General features: G+C 40.1%; 1 protein-coding gene across 1 annotated transcript; it reads right to left on the bottom strand.

The window, feature by feature from the left end:
- Positions 1–2,148: 2,148 nt before the first annotated feature.
- LOC149037652 (uncharacterized) lies at positions 2,149–3,258 on the bottom strand (the record flags this gene model as incomplete). Its single annotated transcript, XM_089186366.1, has 2 exons — positions 2,927–3,258; positions 2,149–2,458 (listed from the first exon to the last, which is right to left on the bottom strand). Coding segments are annotated over exons 1-2 (642 nt in total), but the record flags the coding sequence as incomplete, so codon positions are not given.
- Between the last annotated feature and the right edge of the window lie 16,394 nt (positions 3,259–19,652).

Here is a 19,652-nt window from a genome sequence, read left to right as displayed (position 1 = left end):
CTAAAACAAGAAAATACTTCAAAATGCCAAACGTGGATTTCCTAAGCCTTGAAGTAGAGCTTAGAAACTTCATCAAAGATTTTAGGAGCAAAGTGTTTGGGGTTTAGGAAATATTACGGAAAGCTGGTTGCCATAAAAGATAAATGTTAGTTACTTTTCACTCGTGTTTTATCGGATATTCGTCTTTTGTTCTTGATTTTAAAATAGCAAGCTAAAATTTCATATAGGTGAAAAATGGTGTGATGCTGTTATTGCTCAGGGTAGGAAAATAGGAAAATGTTGTCCAAGAACTTAATGGGAGAACTGTGACGGAAATATAGGAAGTCAAAGCAAGGTCTATTTCGGACTATTACGACATTCTTACTTTGTCAAATGACTTCTCTACTCACGAGCAAATGCTGTTTGAACATGTTCTTCATGCCATCTATCGGGTATCTCTTAAGGTTATTTTGGACCAAATGTGATCTACAAATTTTTCATACTAAAATATACTTAGGCTTCGGTGGTGGAACCATTCAACGATCTTAAGTGACAAAGCGAATATTACAGTAAATGGTTTGAACCCCGGGGTAACATGTAATAGAGCCGTTTGATCGTCTGGGTTAGTGTAGTCCTGAGAAGGACTGTTGTCATCAGAGTCAAGTGAATAGTAGTTGTTAGTCGAATTTACTTAGTCCGGTTTGTCTAAGCTGATTGGTCAGTTTTGCCGTGATGTTATTGGCTGTAAGACTCAAGTGGCGTAAGTCGGTCGTGATCGGTCGGTCTCGATCCGTTAATGAAGTTAGGTCGTTCTGTTCGGTTCGTTTGTAATGTTAATATCGTGAATGAGTCGTTTGTATGGTGCAGGTAGTGGTTGACACCTGTTGAGGGGAGACTGTTCCAAGTTAGTAAACCAGCTTTCCAGGGTCAGTCGTTGAAAGTAATTGGTACTGTAGGTTGGGCATTTGTGTTCAGTCAGTCTAGTTTTTTAGGTTTCTGCCAGTCTCACCGATGTAGGAGGCGTGGCAGTCGGAGCAACTGATCTTATACACTGCTCCCTGTCTGTTCCTCGGTTCGTCTCTATCTTTGACGTTAGTCAGTAGCTGACGTAGTGTGGTGATAGGTTTGTGAGCGACGCGGATTTCGAATGGTCGTAGGATGCGCGAGATGTTCTCAGATATGCCCTTTATACATGGTATAGTTTCTGTGGTCGTAGGAGTGAGTTGCGTTGTCGTTACTTTCGGAAGTAGTAGTAGGTCGGTAAGTGTTACGTTGGATGAAGTCTTCGTTGTAGTTGTTCTTTGAAAAAACACGGTCAAGGTACTGGTTTGGATGCGTCCTTGTCATTACTTTCCACGTCGCGATGACAGGTGACCGATTCCAAGAACACCTTATTTAAGTTAATTTCGTGGAAAAGGTTGTGGTTATTCATCGTGGTGAATAACAATAAAAAGCTAAGTTTTTCGTTTGTCTCACGATGTAGTCACGTGTGATGTAGATCGCGACGTTTCGACTGCATACTGCTGGTCTTCCTCAGGCGATGAGGTCGACTGGTCATGCGTGATCTTATAAAGCATGATGCTCTGCTGTGATTGGTTGTTTTTCAACAGCTCTGATTGGTGCATTTCGATCCTTGCTGTTACACTCACTGATTTGCTTCTTCGGCGGTCCGCTGTCGCACGGCTCTCCTGTTGTTGTGTTTTTTGATCGTGGGCATCCACTCTTCTGGAATTTCTATTCCATTATCCCTGTTGATGTTGTCTGGGTGAAGTCTTATATCAATGGCCTCTTTGACCCTGCGCGTATAGTAATAAGGGTCACGATCAATAAACTTTACCTCGTTTCAGAATGCCTTGCGTCCGGTGTTGGGGGTATGCTCTGAAACGGCAGAGGTCTTGGTACGGGCGAGTCGGATGTCTCGATCGTGCTCCTTAATTCTCTCTTGCTTATTTCTTCCAGTGTCTCCGATATAAACCTTGCCGCATTCACAGGGAATCCTGTAAACTACGCCATCCTGTTTAGCCGGGTCGACAGCGTCTTTTGGTCGCACTAGCTGAGATCTTAGCGTAGTCTCCGACTTGAAAACAGCGCGTACGCCTTGTTGTTGTAGGCAGCGGCGAAGCTGTTCGAATAGGCCCTTAACATAAGGTAAAACTGGCTTTGAAAGTATGTGGGTCTCAATACGAAGGTCAAAAGGTCAGCGATCTGTGCAGGCGTTAGCGTGGTGCGGTCTGCAAGGCCTGGGTCGTTCTCGAGTTTCTGCAGTGTGGCTTGTACAGCGGTGTCGATAGGAACGTTGGTAAACAGCGATTCTACGTCGAAGGATACCATGATCTCGTTGTCTAAGATCGTCTCATTGCTGACGGTGGATACTGAATTGGTCACCGTGTACTCTGACTTTCCTGTTAAAGGAGACAGGATGTCGGCTAAGTAAGCGGATAAATCATATGCAAAGGTGTTTACGCACGACCAACATTTCCTACATTTATAGCAATCCATGTGCCTATGGAAGGGATATTTATCCCTACATTCTACGAGTCAAATTGGCTCAATCATGACTTTTTCCGCTTCAAAACCGGAAAAAGGAAAACGTAGTGGACGATATGTTTCCATGAAAAACTTCAGAAAATGAAAGAATAGTATTTTAGTATCATTGGAGGTGTTAGATGTGCAAGAACGAGATATGATGACTAATTTAAAAATCTGAAATACTTAGAAAACGCGTCGTGACCCCTATTTTTTAAGGACTTAAAACAAAAGAAAAGGTTTAAAAACGCAATTTTTCATTTAGTTAAAAACTGTTCAGTCAGTAGTTCGGTTGTGCATATGAGAGTGATCAGGGTTAAAAATGGCCTTAATCCAATTATTTTAACAGTAAAAATTATACTAAGTTGTACTGTATTAAGGGTACGGATTTGGAAAATAAATTTCTGAGATCAATATCGACACGATAGGTCTTAGCGGTACGTCGGCCTTATGGATCTTCGGTAAACCGTAGATTCTAGGCGGCTGTTTGTGTCGGGGTCGGATCTTGTTGTAAACGGCCTCTGATAGATATCCGCTTCGCTTCAAGGTGAGCAGCTTTTCGGACAAATTGCGGGTCAGACGGTCTTTCGGATCTTTGTTGAGGAGCTGGTAGGGTCCGTTCTCAATAAGCGTAAACATCTTGGCACGGTAGGTGTCGGTATCCATGATATTGTCCGTTGGGAGGACCATGCTGGACTCGTCTTCTTTCAGGTTTTTAAGAGCATCTCGCATCTCCTTCGTGATGTTAGGCATTGATGGTTCCGCCTGTTGAAAGTTCCGGCCTTTTTTCTGACGAGGTGTAAATAGGCGTCAGGAAGCAAACCGCCATCGTCACGATTTAAAGGAGCGTGGGCGGAGTTAATATGCCAAGCCTCCAAACAAAGGCGCTTGTGGTGACGCCGATTAGTGGTGATAATTTTAGAATTATCCCACCCAATTGTATGGTTGATTAGGCATGTATGCTCCGATAAAGCTGAATTTTCCTTTTTGCGAAGAAAAACCGCTTTTTGGTGCTCTCTCAACCGTGTACCAAACTGACGTTTGTTAGCTTTTTTACTCTTTACGGTGGCTAATTTACGTTTTCAACCCAGTTGTTAACACTAAATTACCTGCTATACTCTCCCACCGACGCAGCACCACAGTTTCTTTAGAAACTTATCATTCATTTGACGTTTGGTCTGTCCGATGTATTCGTTGTCACAGTCATTGCAAGGAATAGAATAAATGGTGTCGGTTCGTTGTTCTTTCGTGATAGGATCCTTAGGTTTGGCGAAAATATGCTCCAAAGTCTGAAAAGGTTTTTGAGCAACTTTAACGTTGTGGCTATTCAAAATTCTCTTGATGGGTTCCGTGACACCCTGTATGTAAGGAATAACAGCAAAACCAGTGGCTGGTTCCCTTTCATCAAGAGCCTTACTATTTGTAACTGGTTTTTGGCAGTTACGGAGAAAAGTTTTTGTATAGCCATTTGCCTTTAGGACATTGGAAACATATAGTAAAGTTTTGGCTACAGACTTTTTATGGCAAATAGGGTGGTGAGAATCGAAAGCGAGGTATTTGTAGGCGTGGGTAGGTTTACGGTAGACACTTGTCTCTATATTACCCTGAACCCCTCTGGACACATTTAAATCAGGAAAGGGCAAATGTCTATCCTTTTCACGCTCAAGGGTGAATTGGATCGACGGCTCTACTGAATTCAAATGCGATAAGAGGCGCTCCGCTTCATTTCCGGATACCGCAGAAATAACATCATCGACATATCGTTTCCAGAAAAAGGGTTTAACCGGTGAAGTGGCTAAGGCCCTTTGTTCCACGTCTTCCATTACCATGTTAGCAATGACAGCAGAGACGGGCGAACCCATCGCTGCACCAAAAACTTTGTTGATAGTATGTGCCGTTATATGTAAATTGCGTGGTTTTGAGGCAAAAAGACAGCAGATGAATAATATCCTCCACAGGCAAAGAAGTTCTTTGTTCCAGGGAAGCATATATTGTAAGTGATACGCAAAGGTGCATAATTGAGATTTAGGATACTTCTCCCTTTCCAATTTTTAGCCCTTTATGGTGTAGAATAGGTCGACTCAAAGACATAGTGCTTCTTTTTATTTGTACTTAACAATAAATGTACTGAGAAAAAAGGCTAGCACACTATGAGTTAGACAAACTGAGGAACTGAAATAAAATAGGTTTGACTAGAAATAAAAAATATTTCTCGCACAAGCGATACCTTTTGTAGTGAAAACCAGATAACGAAAGGAAGCAATTTTTAATTTTCGTCGCTGTCAGTAATCCCCCACACTTTGTTACACTCACCAACTATGTATCGCTAATATTGAACACAGCGTCAATCTCGAGCTCCTAAACCTGTTTTTCATCTTCATATCAATTTTAAAATTGCTTACTAGAACAGGTAAAATATCATATAAGTTTCTAGTCAGTTTTGGTGACCGTATTACCTCCTATAGAGGATGTATGAAGTAAGAGTCGTTCAGATATTTAGAGTGGGAGTCCACACTGATTCTTAGACATACTGGTTATCCTTTGTTTAAAAATAGGTCCACAATGCGTACTTGTGTGGGATTTCATTGACAAAGTAGTTGTTTGAAAGGGTATCCGGTTAGATCGCTCCATGGTTAGATCGCTCCAAGTCAGATCGCTCCATACCGAAGTCAGATCGCTCCACTCGAAAGTTAGTTCGCTCCATCAAATAAGTTATTTCGCTCCATACATAAGTTACTTCGCTCCATGTAGAAACCTAATACACTAACTTACTTCTGATCTACTTCTGATGATGTGTATTGCGTCTTGCGATCGGTCGAATTACCGATGTTGGAACAAGTGTTTCAGTGTGTAATGAACGTAGAAAACTAATAAACTAACTTACTTCTGATCTTTGTAGTTTATAGTTGATGATGTTGCTTGCGATCAAGTTGCTGAAATATAAAGTGATCGACGATTCGTTCACTTGAACCCACCAAAGCGAATTACCAATGATGAAATAAGTGTTTCAGTGTGTAATAAATGATCAAATTTCCCTTATCCTTCTGTCTTTTATCAACCTTCCACGTTAGTTTTCTTCATGGAGCGAAGTAACTTATGTATGGAGCGAAGTAACTTATTTGATGGAGCGAACTAACTTTCGAGTGGAGCGATCTGACTTCGGTATGGAGCGATCTGACTTGGAGCGATCTAACCATGGAGCGATCTAACCGTAAACCGTTTGAAAGCCTTTTTAAATCACCTTTATTGTTACGCAATTAAAAAAGGTTTCGGTGTAGCCTCTTTCTTTAATTTGCGTTACTTCTATTTTAACTATCATTTACTCCCCTGAAAAATTGTTCAGTTTATGGAAGATCTTGCCGTAATTACAGCTTTTTATCATTAAGAATTTCGTTAAGTTTAAGGGAAAAATAAAAATGTTATTCACCAGCCTAGGCCAGTCCCTATTGGGAAAACTGTGCCTCTGTCTTGGGAGACCTCAAGACCCCGGGCACAGTTTTTCCCAATACGGACCTCCCGGCTGGCAAATAGCATATACTTCATTTGATTATTAATACGCCGCATTTTCTCGCATTTTTAGGATTATTTTAAATTGATTGTTAAGTAAGTGTTTTACCCACTTTAGAATCTCCCTCATTCAAAAGTTGCGTTCGTGATGTACTTAAAGAGGTGACGAGTGTCTATGACTTTGACTTTTTAAATAAAAATGTTTCATTAAATTTTAAAGGTTCCAAATATTTCGCTGCGTACTGAACACTGAGATGAAAGGCTGGACACGTGTTGTTGTGGTACGGAGAAAGAAGCAGTATCTGATGAGGACGAAGAGTTACTTTGGAGGAATGGATTGTTAAAGCAAAGCAAAGCTAAGTCCATGGTAAACAGTATTTATCTCTATAATGGAAAAATGTTTGGTTTAAGGGGAGGGGAGCATCGGAATTAAGTTTGATAAACTTTGAGCTTGGTCCGCATCAAGAAATTATGTGCGAGACATTTCATAGAGGGATAACAGATCTCAAGTAGGTTCCGAAAACAGTCAAGCATATATGTCCACATGTCTTGTAACATGAGCGATGTGTTCTTCAATTATAAAAATTGTGTGCGTTCATGGTATGCGCTAATGGTCTGAGTTTATGTTCTGAGTTTGTGTACTGAGTTCATGTTTAATTTATGAACTCAGACTAAAATCACTTGTTTATTATCCGGTCAAAAAAAGGCAAGCGGAAAGAGCTAACCATTCAAACTTATCAACTTAGATTAAAGAAAGGCGCACCTTTTAGAATTATCTTTTATGTAGCTTCCTCGATCGAGCTTTTACATAAGACCGGGTAGTGGTGTGTGTTGCCAAACTGAACTCAACACCTCTATTCTACCCAACTATTTGGGGCTAGATCTCCTTTCTTCTGTATAACTAAGGTTTCTTTTGCCATGTTTATTCCTATTTTTACCCTCAAACTGGGCTATAAGATTCATCCTCGAACAGCGATGGAAGACATCCTTGTCTTACAGCAGGCACAACCGCTGGAAAGGTTGGTGATGTTGGTTAGATAACTTTTTTTCATCACCAAAATATATTTTTTTTGTCTGGTTGATCCAGGTTGGATAATTGGTAATTACTAATTGAAACAGAGAAATCATAACCTCGTCTTAAAACAGGAAGCAACGCGAGTAACTGTGTAATTCACACCGAGTGACTGCTTTCCAATGTTGTCTGAGCTCATGTTTTAACCCTCTAACTCCCAAGATCTGATTGTTAATTCTCCCCTCCAGCTGCTACACATTGTTAATTCTCCCCTCCAGCTGCTACACATTTTCTTGTAAATTCGTTATGAGAATTTGGTGCTCGATCAAGATAGCAGTTTCTACCTAATAAGTTTGAATTTTCTCATGACCTGTTTCCCGAATAATGTATGGATATTATTGGGAGAAGTTTTAAGTAAATCACTTCTGGGAGTTGAAGGGTTAAGTTCATGTCCTGAATTCATGTTTTTGGTTCATGTTCTGTGTTCGTGATCTGGGTCCATGTACTGCGTTCATGTTCTGCGTTCATCTACTGCGTTCATGTTCTGTGTTCCATTAGTTACATTTGTAGACAAAAAAAATTGTATTGAATTTCTTATTTAAGCTCTTAATCTGAAATTCAGAATTACAATTCAGGCTCATAGTTGAGGAATGGCGCTCAGGCTGTCAGTTTAAGCTCATATTCTGAGTTCATGTTCGGAGGTCATGTTTTCCAGGTCATCTTCTGAGGTCATGTTCCGCAGTTGTGGTCTGAGGTCATGGTCCAAGGTCATGGTCCGAGGTCATGGTCTGATGTCATGGTACAAGTTCCGAGGAATTGCTGGTCATGACAGTGGCAGCATTTTAAACATCAACCAACAAGTTTCTGCTGTTGTGGCTGGCCCCAGAGCACCACTGGATGTGACACACTTCTTGTTGGAACACCCACAAACTTCTTGGCCTACAATGTGGAGAAGAATTCTAACCTGTGTTACAAAGATGTAAGTGACAGATATGAAATACTGACTGAGGGCTCAGGTGGCCATTTGGTAGAGAAGAAAAAAATCAGGAATATGCAGAATTTCTCATATTCACATTCCAATACATCCTCAAAAAAGCACTCCTTCTTAAGATGGTTTTCTGAAATGAGTTTTTGGGGTTGACAAGTGCACCCTTTCAATCACAAAATCAGATTAACGGCGCCCTCTTCCCCTTGAATAGGTACCCCTGCGCTCTCCTTGATCATACCCTGAGGTTATTTAAGTTTAATGAACTACAGTATTAAAAAAAAAAAGTGCTGTTAAAAAGTTGAAAGCAAATTAATATTGTGACAAAAGTTTGTTGGAAAGAAGATAAACATTAAAACTGGATTATGTAGTTAAGAGAAAAAGTTAGTTATTACTGGGTGCAGTGGTATAAACATTTACAGGTATTGAAAGCTAATTTTAATGGTGTGAGTTCCTCTGGCTGTTCATTATTTTTGGATTGCTGATGAAGCAAATGCAATTGTGACAGGTACAGACCTCGATCTTTTGAGAATCCTTTAGAGATAGAGGGTGGATATTGTTCAGTTCAAGAATTTGACTTTTAAGGCAATGACAAATCCTGGACAGTAAGTATTGGCCCTAAATTAATTTATTCGACATTTGTATCTCCTGTTGCTCTTCCTCGCTACGTCATATTTGTGTTCTGGCTTCTCCTTGCTCAATTGGTTAAGTCTTTAATACTATCATCCTATCATCATTAAAACCTTTACCATGAATCACTCAAGAAAAGAATTCTAGTAATCTGGATCTGAAGACAATTTCCTTTAATGCCTTACGACGTCTATTTTAGATTTTCGGTTGGCCACAGCTGTAAGACTTTGGTATTAAAGATCAAACATAGCAAAATCAGGAAGAGGAGAAGTAATTAGAAGATAAGAATGGTGAGGAGGAAGAATGTAGGCAAAAAAATAAGTTTATGGAGGTTCCAGGTCAAAGTCCACCCGTAATATCAATCTCTTGCATATTTGTAGCAGAGCAAACAAGGGTTTATATGTAATTTCATTTTTATCCATTCGTTACTCAACGCGTTTATTAATTCAAACCGTTTCAGTTTTATTTTATTCAGCGATTTATGAAAATATCTACTCAGGTAACATATGATCTACGCCTACCTTAAGGAAAGCAAAACAGTTTTACAAGTTCGTTGGAGCATTCATTAGTTGCCCTAAAGGTGAACATCTGAGTAAAGTCTTGTTAATTACCACTAAACATGTTGTTTCTAGATGCGAGGAAGAATTACCTTTCTTGTACAAATTTACGCCAATTAACAAATGACATTCTGATAATCTGGATGGTCAGAAGTCAAGCATGTAAGCTACGGATCAGAAAACTGTATCAATCGTCAAGATCGTTAAACCTCAAGTCGCATTTATCTCATAAATAGTTAACACGTAGAGTTGGGTTTAAATCCAACTCAGAGCTTTTGCGAGGTCTCGTAACTCACTACACTCACTTAACTACGTACTTACCTGAGCTTTTGTTTGTGAGAAAATGTTACAATAGAGCTCAAAGCAATTTTGCATCAAGTGAGTAACATTTCTCTCTCTTCCTGAATGTAGACTATGGCAGAAAGACGGCGAGAGAATTGCTTGACTTATCCAGTATGCTATGTGCTTATGAACATCAAATGGTAAATAACAGGATACTTTAATTACTCCAACTAACATTGAACGTAATAATTGACCAAATATTCATTTGGACTGATTAAAAGGATATGTCTTCTAAAAACATATTTCAATTTTTAATAATTTTCCATTCGAAGTTCAGAGGTCAAGTTCTTTGTTACTCTCGTGGTCAGTACCGTCTTTGTCCTTCCACTTGTTGATGTAAAGTCAAAGTAAATACTGTGTTAATGACATCCTCAGGAGATCGACCTTGGGACGTTAGCACTAGTGGCCTAAGACTGAGTGAATACGTATATAAGTTATCAGTTAAAATTGAATCGAATTAAAGAAATGAGTAAAAGTCAGCCAACAATAAAAGTTGTCCTTAAGGTAGGTGTTTTTCAGGTTCTGTGAGCCCAATTTCTCTCTTTCAGTTGTCTCTGTAAACTAGAATAACCATCCACTAAACTAACTTCCACAAATTGACAAAGAGGGTTTGAAACAAAAGGTTTCCAACGGTCTGTGAAGACTTTTAATCAACTTATTGATGGAGAAATATACAATTAGACCCAGGAAAGTAGTATAAACGTAATAAAGTATCGGTGTGAGTAGATTAAAGTTCGATGAAACCTGCCAGCGATCAATGTTTTTAGGAAGAACAGAGTATATTTATGAATACCTAAGGATTACTGACCTGGATGGTCTACAAGAGAGATGACAGTTTGGAGTAAACCTTGTTAATTTTTGTTTCATTTTATCATGTTCAGTATAACTTTGACACATTGGAATACGCTTTGATGAAAACCTTTGCGATGACTTTGGGAGAGTTGAACTACGAATCAGACTTCATGCCCAACATAAAACTGCATTATCCTCTGGCTTCTAATGTCATGTTCGTGTTTTTCTCCCTGGCGATGCCCATCATACTCATGAACATGCTGGTATGTTTTGATTCTTCAGCTTAATTGAAAGAGGATAAAAGTCCTATCCTTTTCATGAGTGAGAAATTTCAGTGCCTTTAACAGGGCGAAAAAAATTGAAAGGTTGTTTCGCCCCAAATACGCGAGATATAGACAGGTGACGAACCGTATCTTTAATTCTATAAAGACACTTTTACTTACCTTGGTAGTTTAAACTAATAATTATAATTATATGCTTTTCCTTCTTTTACATCAGATCGGTTTAGCTGTTGGGGATATTGACAAGATTCAACAAAAATCTGTTATGGATATATCTGGATATTCGTAAAATTGCGCCGGCGTGTGGCTGCATGATTTTAGGTTCCGTAACTTTTAGCGTTCCTTGCGTTTCTTAGCGTTTCTTAGTATTTCTTTTTCTTTCAGTTATAAGTTATATTGTTCTAAGTCTTAAATATGCTAGTTTACTCCAGGAACACTCTCATTTCACTGCGTAACTGGTACAAGACCTTCAAGAAGCTCTCAGCGCCGCTTCATGAATCAGTTGTTCGACCAGTATCGACCGAAGTTTGGGAGAAGCTTGCTTCTCATAATTTGCTAGCTAGCAAAAGAGGACAGCGAGGCGGAGACCATGTCAGAAACCGAAGGTCCATTGCTACAGTTAATCTTATTACTAGCAGTGATGGAGCGTCAAACTCAACTCAAAAAGGATCGACTCGTTCGAACTTATTAAATATTCACACTGACACCTCTGGAGCCATGACCGCGACAACAACAACAACAACAGAACATCAGTGCAAAACTTCTAATCTCCCGAAGTCTAAACTTAAAATTGCAGATCTTAATGTAAGATCATTGAAAACAAGAAGCCATTTGCTGCAAGTGCGGGAGTTAATGCGGGAGAAGGATTATGATGTCTTGGCTGTTTCAGAGTCCTGGCTCAACTCGACTGTGACGAACGCCGAAGTTGAAATTGACGGATATAAATTAACTAGATTGGACCGACTAGGAAAGAATGGAGGCGGAGTGTGCGCATATACTCGCTCATCGCTCAAAGTTAAACGGTTAAAGGACATGTCTGAGATTTCGGAGTCAGGATTTCATCAGTTATGGATGCAGATTCAACTGAAGAAACTGAGGTCTATGTTACTTTGTGTGGCGTATAGACCTGATTATTGTCCTTTACCTTGTTTTGTTAACAACGTCATGGACAAATATACTCAAGCGCTTACCTTTGGGAAAGATATACTGTTGGTGGTGACTTAAATTGCGACATGTTGAAACCATGTTCTCCTGAAGCTAATGCCCTCCTTGATTTGTTCAACAGCGTTAATTTAACTCAGTTGATTAAAGAGCCGACACGGGTGACTGAAAATTCGTCAACTCTTATTGATGTGATCATGACCTCCACCAACAATATAGTAGAAGATAGTGGAGTGGTCGTATCTCACATCAGCGATCACTTTCTAGTGTCTACTTCTTTGGAAATCAAGTTGCCTAAGTCTCCCTCTGGCTCTGTAAATATAAGATCCTACAAGAATTACGATCGTAATAAATTTGTCGCGGATCTCAAACAAGTGTCCTGGCATGAGACCGCCCTTTCAACACAAATTTTCTCAATGTGCTTGAAAGTCACGCCCCTATTAAAAAAGTGGAAGGTTATTAGAAGTTGTATTCCTCGCAGGGAAACAACTCAGCAAGTATACACGAGAGACTTGAAGGAGGTTGCAGACGAGTTCAATCAATTCTTCACTTCTGTGGGTGTTAGGGCCTCCAAGGCTTCCAGGTCCCTGTTGAACGTCCACAATCTGGTCCCTCTATTGGCCGTTGTTCCAGATGATGAAATCTCAGAAGTGGACAAGTTTTGTTTTCATCCAGTGTCTAGTAGGGAGATTCAGAAGATTATGAGGTCTTTACCGTCAAACAAAGCCCCGGGTCACGATAAAGTGTCAACGTCTGTACTTAAGGAAGCTCTTCCATGTATTCTTCCAATTCTTACAGTTATTGTTAACCGTTCGTTATTGACCTCAGTCTTCCCGTCAGTCTGAAAAAAAATCTGAGGTCGTTCCATTATTGAAAGAAGGGGACCACGAGATTGCTAATAATAATCGCCCAGTCTCACTTTTGCCTGTAGCATCTAAAGTGTGCGAACGAGTTGCTCTGAACCAGCTGGCCACCTACATGAATAACCACAGGCGCCTCACCGAACATCAAAGTGGCAATAAAAAATTACACTCATGCGAAACACTAAACGTTATGACAACGGATAAGGTACTAGAAGCAATGGATTCGAAGAAATTGACCCTTGTGGTCCTAATGGATTTGTCAAAAGCCTTCGACAGTATTGACCACTGCAGACATCTCTCCAAACTACAGGCTCTTGGAATTGGTCGTACTGCATTAGAACGGTTTAGATGTTATCTGACTGGGCGCCAAAAGTACGTCAGGATTGGTTCTGAGACCTCGAACCTCGGCCCGATCACTCATGGAGTTACACAAGGCTCGATACTGGGACCGGCTCTCTTTAACCTATACATACATGATTTACCTACCATCCCGGAAAGTGGCTCATTGGAATCATTTGTTGACGACTCAAAGCTGTACTTGTCGTTTCCTGTCAAAGATGCTACCGCAGTGGCGCAGCTGATAAACGAAGACCTGGCTAAGATCGCTACGTGGTGCTCTTATAATGGTCTCCTCATCAACCCTGATAAGATTAAACTCTTAGTGATGGGAAATCGCCAGATGCTGCTAAGACTCCTTAAAGATTTTCATGTCACTTTACTAGGCAAAGAAGTTACTCCATTCAACTCAGCGAGGGATCTTGAAATAGAAATGTATAGAAATGGACGCAACGCTAAGCTTTGACAAACATATTACGAACACTCTCATCTTGTTTTGTTAGCCTATGCCAGATTAACAGAATTAAACATCTTTTTGACTCAAAGTCTTTGGAGAATGTTATCCACGCTTTGATATTTAGTCGATTGTTTTATTGTTCTCCTGTATGGTCCAGTACATCAAAGAAGAACGTCTCCAAACTGCAAAGTGTCCAGAATTTTGCTGCAAGAGTTGTCACAGGCTCGAGAAAATTCCAACACATAACACCTGTCCTGAGGGACTTAAATTGGCTTCCTGTTAGTAGTATGTTGAAATATACTGTTGGCATTCTCACGTTTAAATGTGTTAATGGACTAGCGCCTACATATCTCTGTTCCCGCTTTGTCACTAGGGCTACTGTACACGATCGAAATACTAGAAATGAGAACAAATTAGATATTTCGGGATACAAATCTGATGCTAGGCAGCGATCTTTTCTGTACCGATCAGTAACTATGTGGAACTCATTGCCGACTGCCATCACTGATTGTAATAACCTTGCAATGTTTAAGAGGAAATTGAAAGATTATCTTTTCCGATTGTATTTTTCGAATAGTTAATTGTATCATTATACGATGATTGTTATATATTCACAAATTAGGACTGAACGCCCTTTTATTGTAGATAATATTTAATATTCATTTGTAAACTAGGATTGATAGGTAGTTTTCCTATTGTAGACAATAACCAATGCATTTGTGTAAATTAGGACTGAAAAGCCTTCTTGGAGCTCTAATAAAGATCTTATCTTATCTTATCTCACCTCACCTCACCTCACCTCACCTCACCTCACCTCACCTCACCTCACCTCACCTCACCTCACCTCACCTCACCTCACCTCACCTCACCTCACCTCACCTCACCTCACCTCACCTCACCTCACCTCACCTCACCTCACCTCACCTCACCTCACCTCACCTCACCTCACCTCACCTCACCTCACCTCACCTCACCTCACCTCACCTCACCTCACCTCACCTCACCTCACCTCACCTCACCTCACCTCACCTCACCTCACCTCACCTCACCTCACCTCACCTCACCTCACCTCACCTCACCTCACCTCACCTCACCTCACCTCACCTCACCTCACCTCACCTCACCTCACCTCACCTCACCTCACCTCACCTCACCTCACCTCACCTCACCTCACCTCACCTCACCTCACCTCACCTCACCTCACCTCACCTCACCTCACCTCACCTCACCTCACCTCACCTCACCTCACCTCACCTCACCTCACCTCACCTCACCTCACCTCACCTCACCTCACCTCACCTCACCTCACCTCACCTCACCTCACCTCACCTCACCTCACCTCACCTCACCTCACCTCACCTCACCTCACCTCACCTCACCTCACCTCACCTCACCTCACCTCACCTCACCTCACCTCACCTCACCTCACCTCACCTCACCTCACCTCACCTCACCTCACCTCACCTCACCTCACCTCACCTCACCTCACCTCACCTCACCTCACCTCACCTCACCTCACCTCACCTCACCTCACCTCACCTCACCTCACCTCACCTCACCTCACCTCACCTCACCTCACCTCACCTCACCTCACCTCACCTCACCTCACCTCACCTCACCTCACCTCACCTCACCTCACCTCACCTCACCTCACCTCACCTCACCTCACCTCACCTCACCTCACCTCACCTCACCTCACCTCACCTCACCTCACCTCACCTCACCTCACCTCACCTCACCTCACCTCACCTCACCTCACCTCACCTCACCTCACCTCACCTCACCTCACCTCACCTCACCTCACCTCACCTCACCTCACCTCACCTCACCTCACCTCACCTCACCTCACCTCACCTCACCTCACCTCACCTTACCTTACCTTACCTTATCTTATCTTATCTTATCTTATCTTATCTTATCTTATCTTATCTTATCTTATCTTATGGATCGTTATGTGGTGCAGGTCGACCAAATATGACTAGCACGTGTTGAGTCCATATTTTGTGGTGGTTATATCCTCTTGTAAATGAAGTTGCGCCGGCTGCCAAAAACAGAACTAGGGATTAAAGGAAGTATCTAGTAACGAGACTGAGAGACAGAAAACCTGCCAGAGGCAATACCTCCATTAATCATAAGGATTAAAATTTCCTCAAATGTAGTGCATTAGCTGCTATTTTTTTAACTGAGTCCACTCGGCTAAATCTGCCGATCACAGACTACAGTAAACATACCAATAACCACACGAAACTGAGGAATTTTCACTGAAAATGGAGGAATTTCGTAATGTAGAAACTGTCTACACCAGAGATATTTTCTGAAATAAATATATTTGTTATTTTTTGGAAATCTTAATGGCTATGATTAATTGGTAACAGGTCTTCATGTAATCCATAATAATGTAATCTGTAATTACGCTCGTGATTGACAAATAACTCGTATAATCACAGACCGAACTGAGGTATGTCACAATGAATTTTCATTTAGGATTATGATAAAGTTCGGAGATAACGCGCGCTGTCATTGGTTGAAAGAGCGTGCTCTATGAGAGTATAAAGCATAGAGCTGAGCTAAAGCTGTCACACCATCTGCCAAATTGTACTGTGTTTGACCTTTTCCGGGACTTCTTTTTAGTTTTTTTTCCGATAATTGAAAGTGAAGTTTCGGAACTGAAGCGAGCCGGCAAGTAGCAACAGAAGAACCAAACAAAGGTTTGTAAACATACCAGGCGCCGTAATTTACCTTATTAAATCGTGAGTAGATACGAAAATCCTCAAAGGAAAAACAAAATAAACATTTCGAGTTTTAAAGATTTTCACGCTCAGTTAGATTGCAAGCTTACGTACGGTAATAAAAATCAAACACAGCTAACACTCGTATAGTATATAAAGTTCAGTGTTCAAAAACAAAACAGAAATGATGAAAAATATAACCAAACTGGCATAATTGTTAAAGTTCATACTAATCATGACGGCGTCTGAGCGAATATGATCATGCTGAAGTTCATCACGGCTAGTTCATCATGGCGATCTCCGGTCATCACAGTAAAGCAAGCCTCAGAAACTACATCGGCCGCCCTTCGAGTGAAAAAATAAGAGCTTGCTCTGGTATCCTTTCCGATACGTTGAGTGGAAAGTCACATCACTCACTGCAGCCGTGTTTTACGGCGCTGTCATCCCGAGCGATCTTCATGTTCCGGTGAATTCGGCTGTCGTTCATTCAAAAAACACTCGCCTTGAACAATTTGTTTTCTACCTTGTCATGTGAAAAAACTCGCGTGTTTTTATGAGCCATAATTCGCCTGAAGTTCACTGAACATTTCACTTCAAGATTCTGTATTAGAGACTTAAAAACTTCAGGCAAAAGTGTTAAATTCGACTTGCCGAACTATTTTAGTTTGTAAACTATCGTAGAATGTGAACTTTGATGGTTTTTGAACTTTGATGGTTTGACACTTTTGACAGCTTTAGTCTTCTACAGCCAATCAGATTATTTGAACCATTCTAACAGAGATTCTGATTGGCTTATGAGAGTATAGAGCATGCTGACGATACTGAAAATTGAAAGTAATGCTTGGAGAATTTAATGGATTCTTTATTATAAGACAAATAGAGAAGCCTTGACTGTGCTCTGTTCGAAGAAGTGAGGAGACACACTCGACTACGTCTCGTGTTTCTCCCTACACTTCTTTCGTGCTCTAGCCGCTTCCTGCGTGCTTTATAACAGAACAGAGCACAGTCGAGGCTTCTGTATTTGTTAAATAATGTGCACATGTTAAACCTGCTGTCTAAATGAGCCTGAAATATTCTGCTCTTTTTTATTTTAATCTCTTTTTGTTTTTGTCGAGAGAAAGTAAAAAATTTTAAAGAAGCAAAGATGTTGAAAATTATCACCCAGGTCGACTGAACTGCGCTCGGCGAACTTACAAATTCAGGCCAGATATTTCAATACGGATTCTTACTACGACGTACATGGCTCCAACGAAAAATGGAGAATATGTGAAGCGTCAAATTCATTAATTTTACAGGTTGAATTGCTTCTGGAGCTCGAGGAATCTCTCCCACAATGGATTTTAAAACGCGTGCAGATCGGTAAATATGAAGAGTTTCCAAACAGAAAATCCAAGCTACAAACCAGAGTAAGACATTGCTGAATAATGATTAGAGACTATTCAAAATGTTTTATACAACAGCAAATGTTCGGGCGTGCCGACTTAGGAATGGAAGATCAGTCTGTCAGTAATGGGCCGTGGGCGAGTTCAGTTGGAAAGTGTGAGTCCATTCTACAGTTCAAAAATATGAAATAACTTTAACTTAAGAGTACCTTGGCTAAAAAAGAGCTTATGATCATGGAATTCTACGCATAAAAACATGTTAAGGCACTCGTCGGACTGTGAAATTATAGAATTTTTGTATCACGCTTGATGTTTATTTACTAAATTCAATTTTGGTCATTCTTAATCACATTAACATTTCGGCCAATCAAAGACGATATTTTAAATTTTGAATATGAAACGTCCATTGTAAGGAACAAGTTGGATAAAGATGCATTGCTACATTCATTTATTCACTCATCATTCACTTAACCGAATATGATTTCATTTTTCAAGCTTTACGAGAAGATCATTGGGTTTGGAAAAGCAGAAAGTAAAGGAGTGGACGACGGCGTTCCTCCAGCCATGGCGCAAATTATTGGCAGGATGATGGAGCAAGATGCAATGTGAAAAAAATTCATTTCGGAAATATACATATCAAACATCTGACAAGCTTATCCCCGCTTTCTCCAAACTATTTTTAATCACTGATAGGCGAATTTAGCTTTAGGAAGACCACCCTTTTACTTAATTTGAGATTTCAGAACTCGTTAAAGCTGATGAAAATGTAGATGAATGCCGTAGCACTACTATTATCTGGTTTCTAATTGAGCTACTAACTTACTCCTTCATTACATCCATTCTGAAATAACTTTGGCTCCTTGCAATCTGATTGGCACTCAGCAATGCTATTAGCACATGTAATTACATGATTTCGGGTGCAATGTGGGAGTAACACAGGTGAGTTTTTTAAAGGCCAACCATACTGCAGTGTTTGAAAATTTATGAGTGTCGATTTAGCCCAAATTGTACGAGAAAAATGAAGTGATTACTTGTTTACAATAAATAAGAAAAAATATGATTTCCTTTTCCTCGTTTCGTGTTACGGCTCATTGGTTAGGCCGCTTACCTTTGGTTTGTTTCCGGAGAAGTTGAGCTTTTCCCTCAAGAGCTTCCTTCTAGATTTTAAACTCTTCATTATGAAAAATCGAGTGTTTCGTTTCATGTATTTATTTAAAGAAATATAAGGTTTACAAAACTTCATGTCCTGCAAATAGCTACAATGCTAATCTAGGCAGGACAAGACTTTAACTAAAGGCGTTATTAAATTACATAAGAAAAAAGAAAAGAAGAAATACAAAAACATACAGAAAGAAAGAAACACCTTACATATAAATTCAAGTACAAGGGATTTTGTTATTTGAAAAAGACTAAAATTACAACTAGAGGTATATACAATATATCAGGTTAACTTCACAAAATATTCTATTAAAAACTTAACATTCAAATAATTTGAAGTCTGAACACTCTCTATGTTAGGTATCGGTTAAAAGCTGTAATATTTACACGAAGACTACAACGCTCACAATCTTCCACGTCTTTCTTATGAACTGTTGCGCAAAACTCCTCAAGAATTTTAATCTGACCGCCCGCTTAGTCTGTTCTAATACTTTTGTCATAGCCCAACACTTACAAACTTTTAGCCACTCGCTTATGCTTTGTTGGGTGTTTCTTGTTCTTAGCATTCCCCCTCAAACTCTGAATTAAAAGGTTGTTACTTTCTCCTCTTCTTTCTGACATTTTATTTTGTTATGCTTTCGTAACTTTCTTCAATCAATTTCAATCCTCTTTAATGTTTGGGATTAATTGACGTGTTCTTAGCCAATGAGCATACTGAAGTTGTGCATGCACATTATTAAACTCACGAATCGTGCATTTTTTTGCATATTTTCCCAACTACTAAGAAAGCAACAATAAAACAAAACAAGCAATCAGATTAACTTCAAGGCCTGTTGGAGTAACCAATCAAATTAGGGGAAAATACAAACACAAATACAAATACGTGTTCAAGATTTTGTAACATATGTCCCCAGACCATTTTTAAAATTCATGATTACACTTTTGATAAAATTTT

This window comes from Pocillopora damicornis, chromosome 11, assembly GCF_964200805.1.
Source record: "Pocillopora damicornis chromosome 11, jaPocDami1.2, whole genome shotgun sequence".
Classification (NCBI taxonomy): Eukaryota; Metazoa; Cnidaria; class Anthozoa; order Scleractinia; family Pocilloporidae; genus Pocillopora; species Pocillopora damicornis.
The sequence above is the reverse complement of the archived record's forward strand: the minus strand, read 5'-3'. Positions and strand labels throughout refer to the sequence as shown.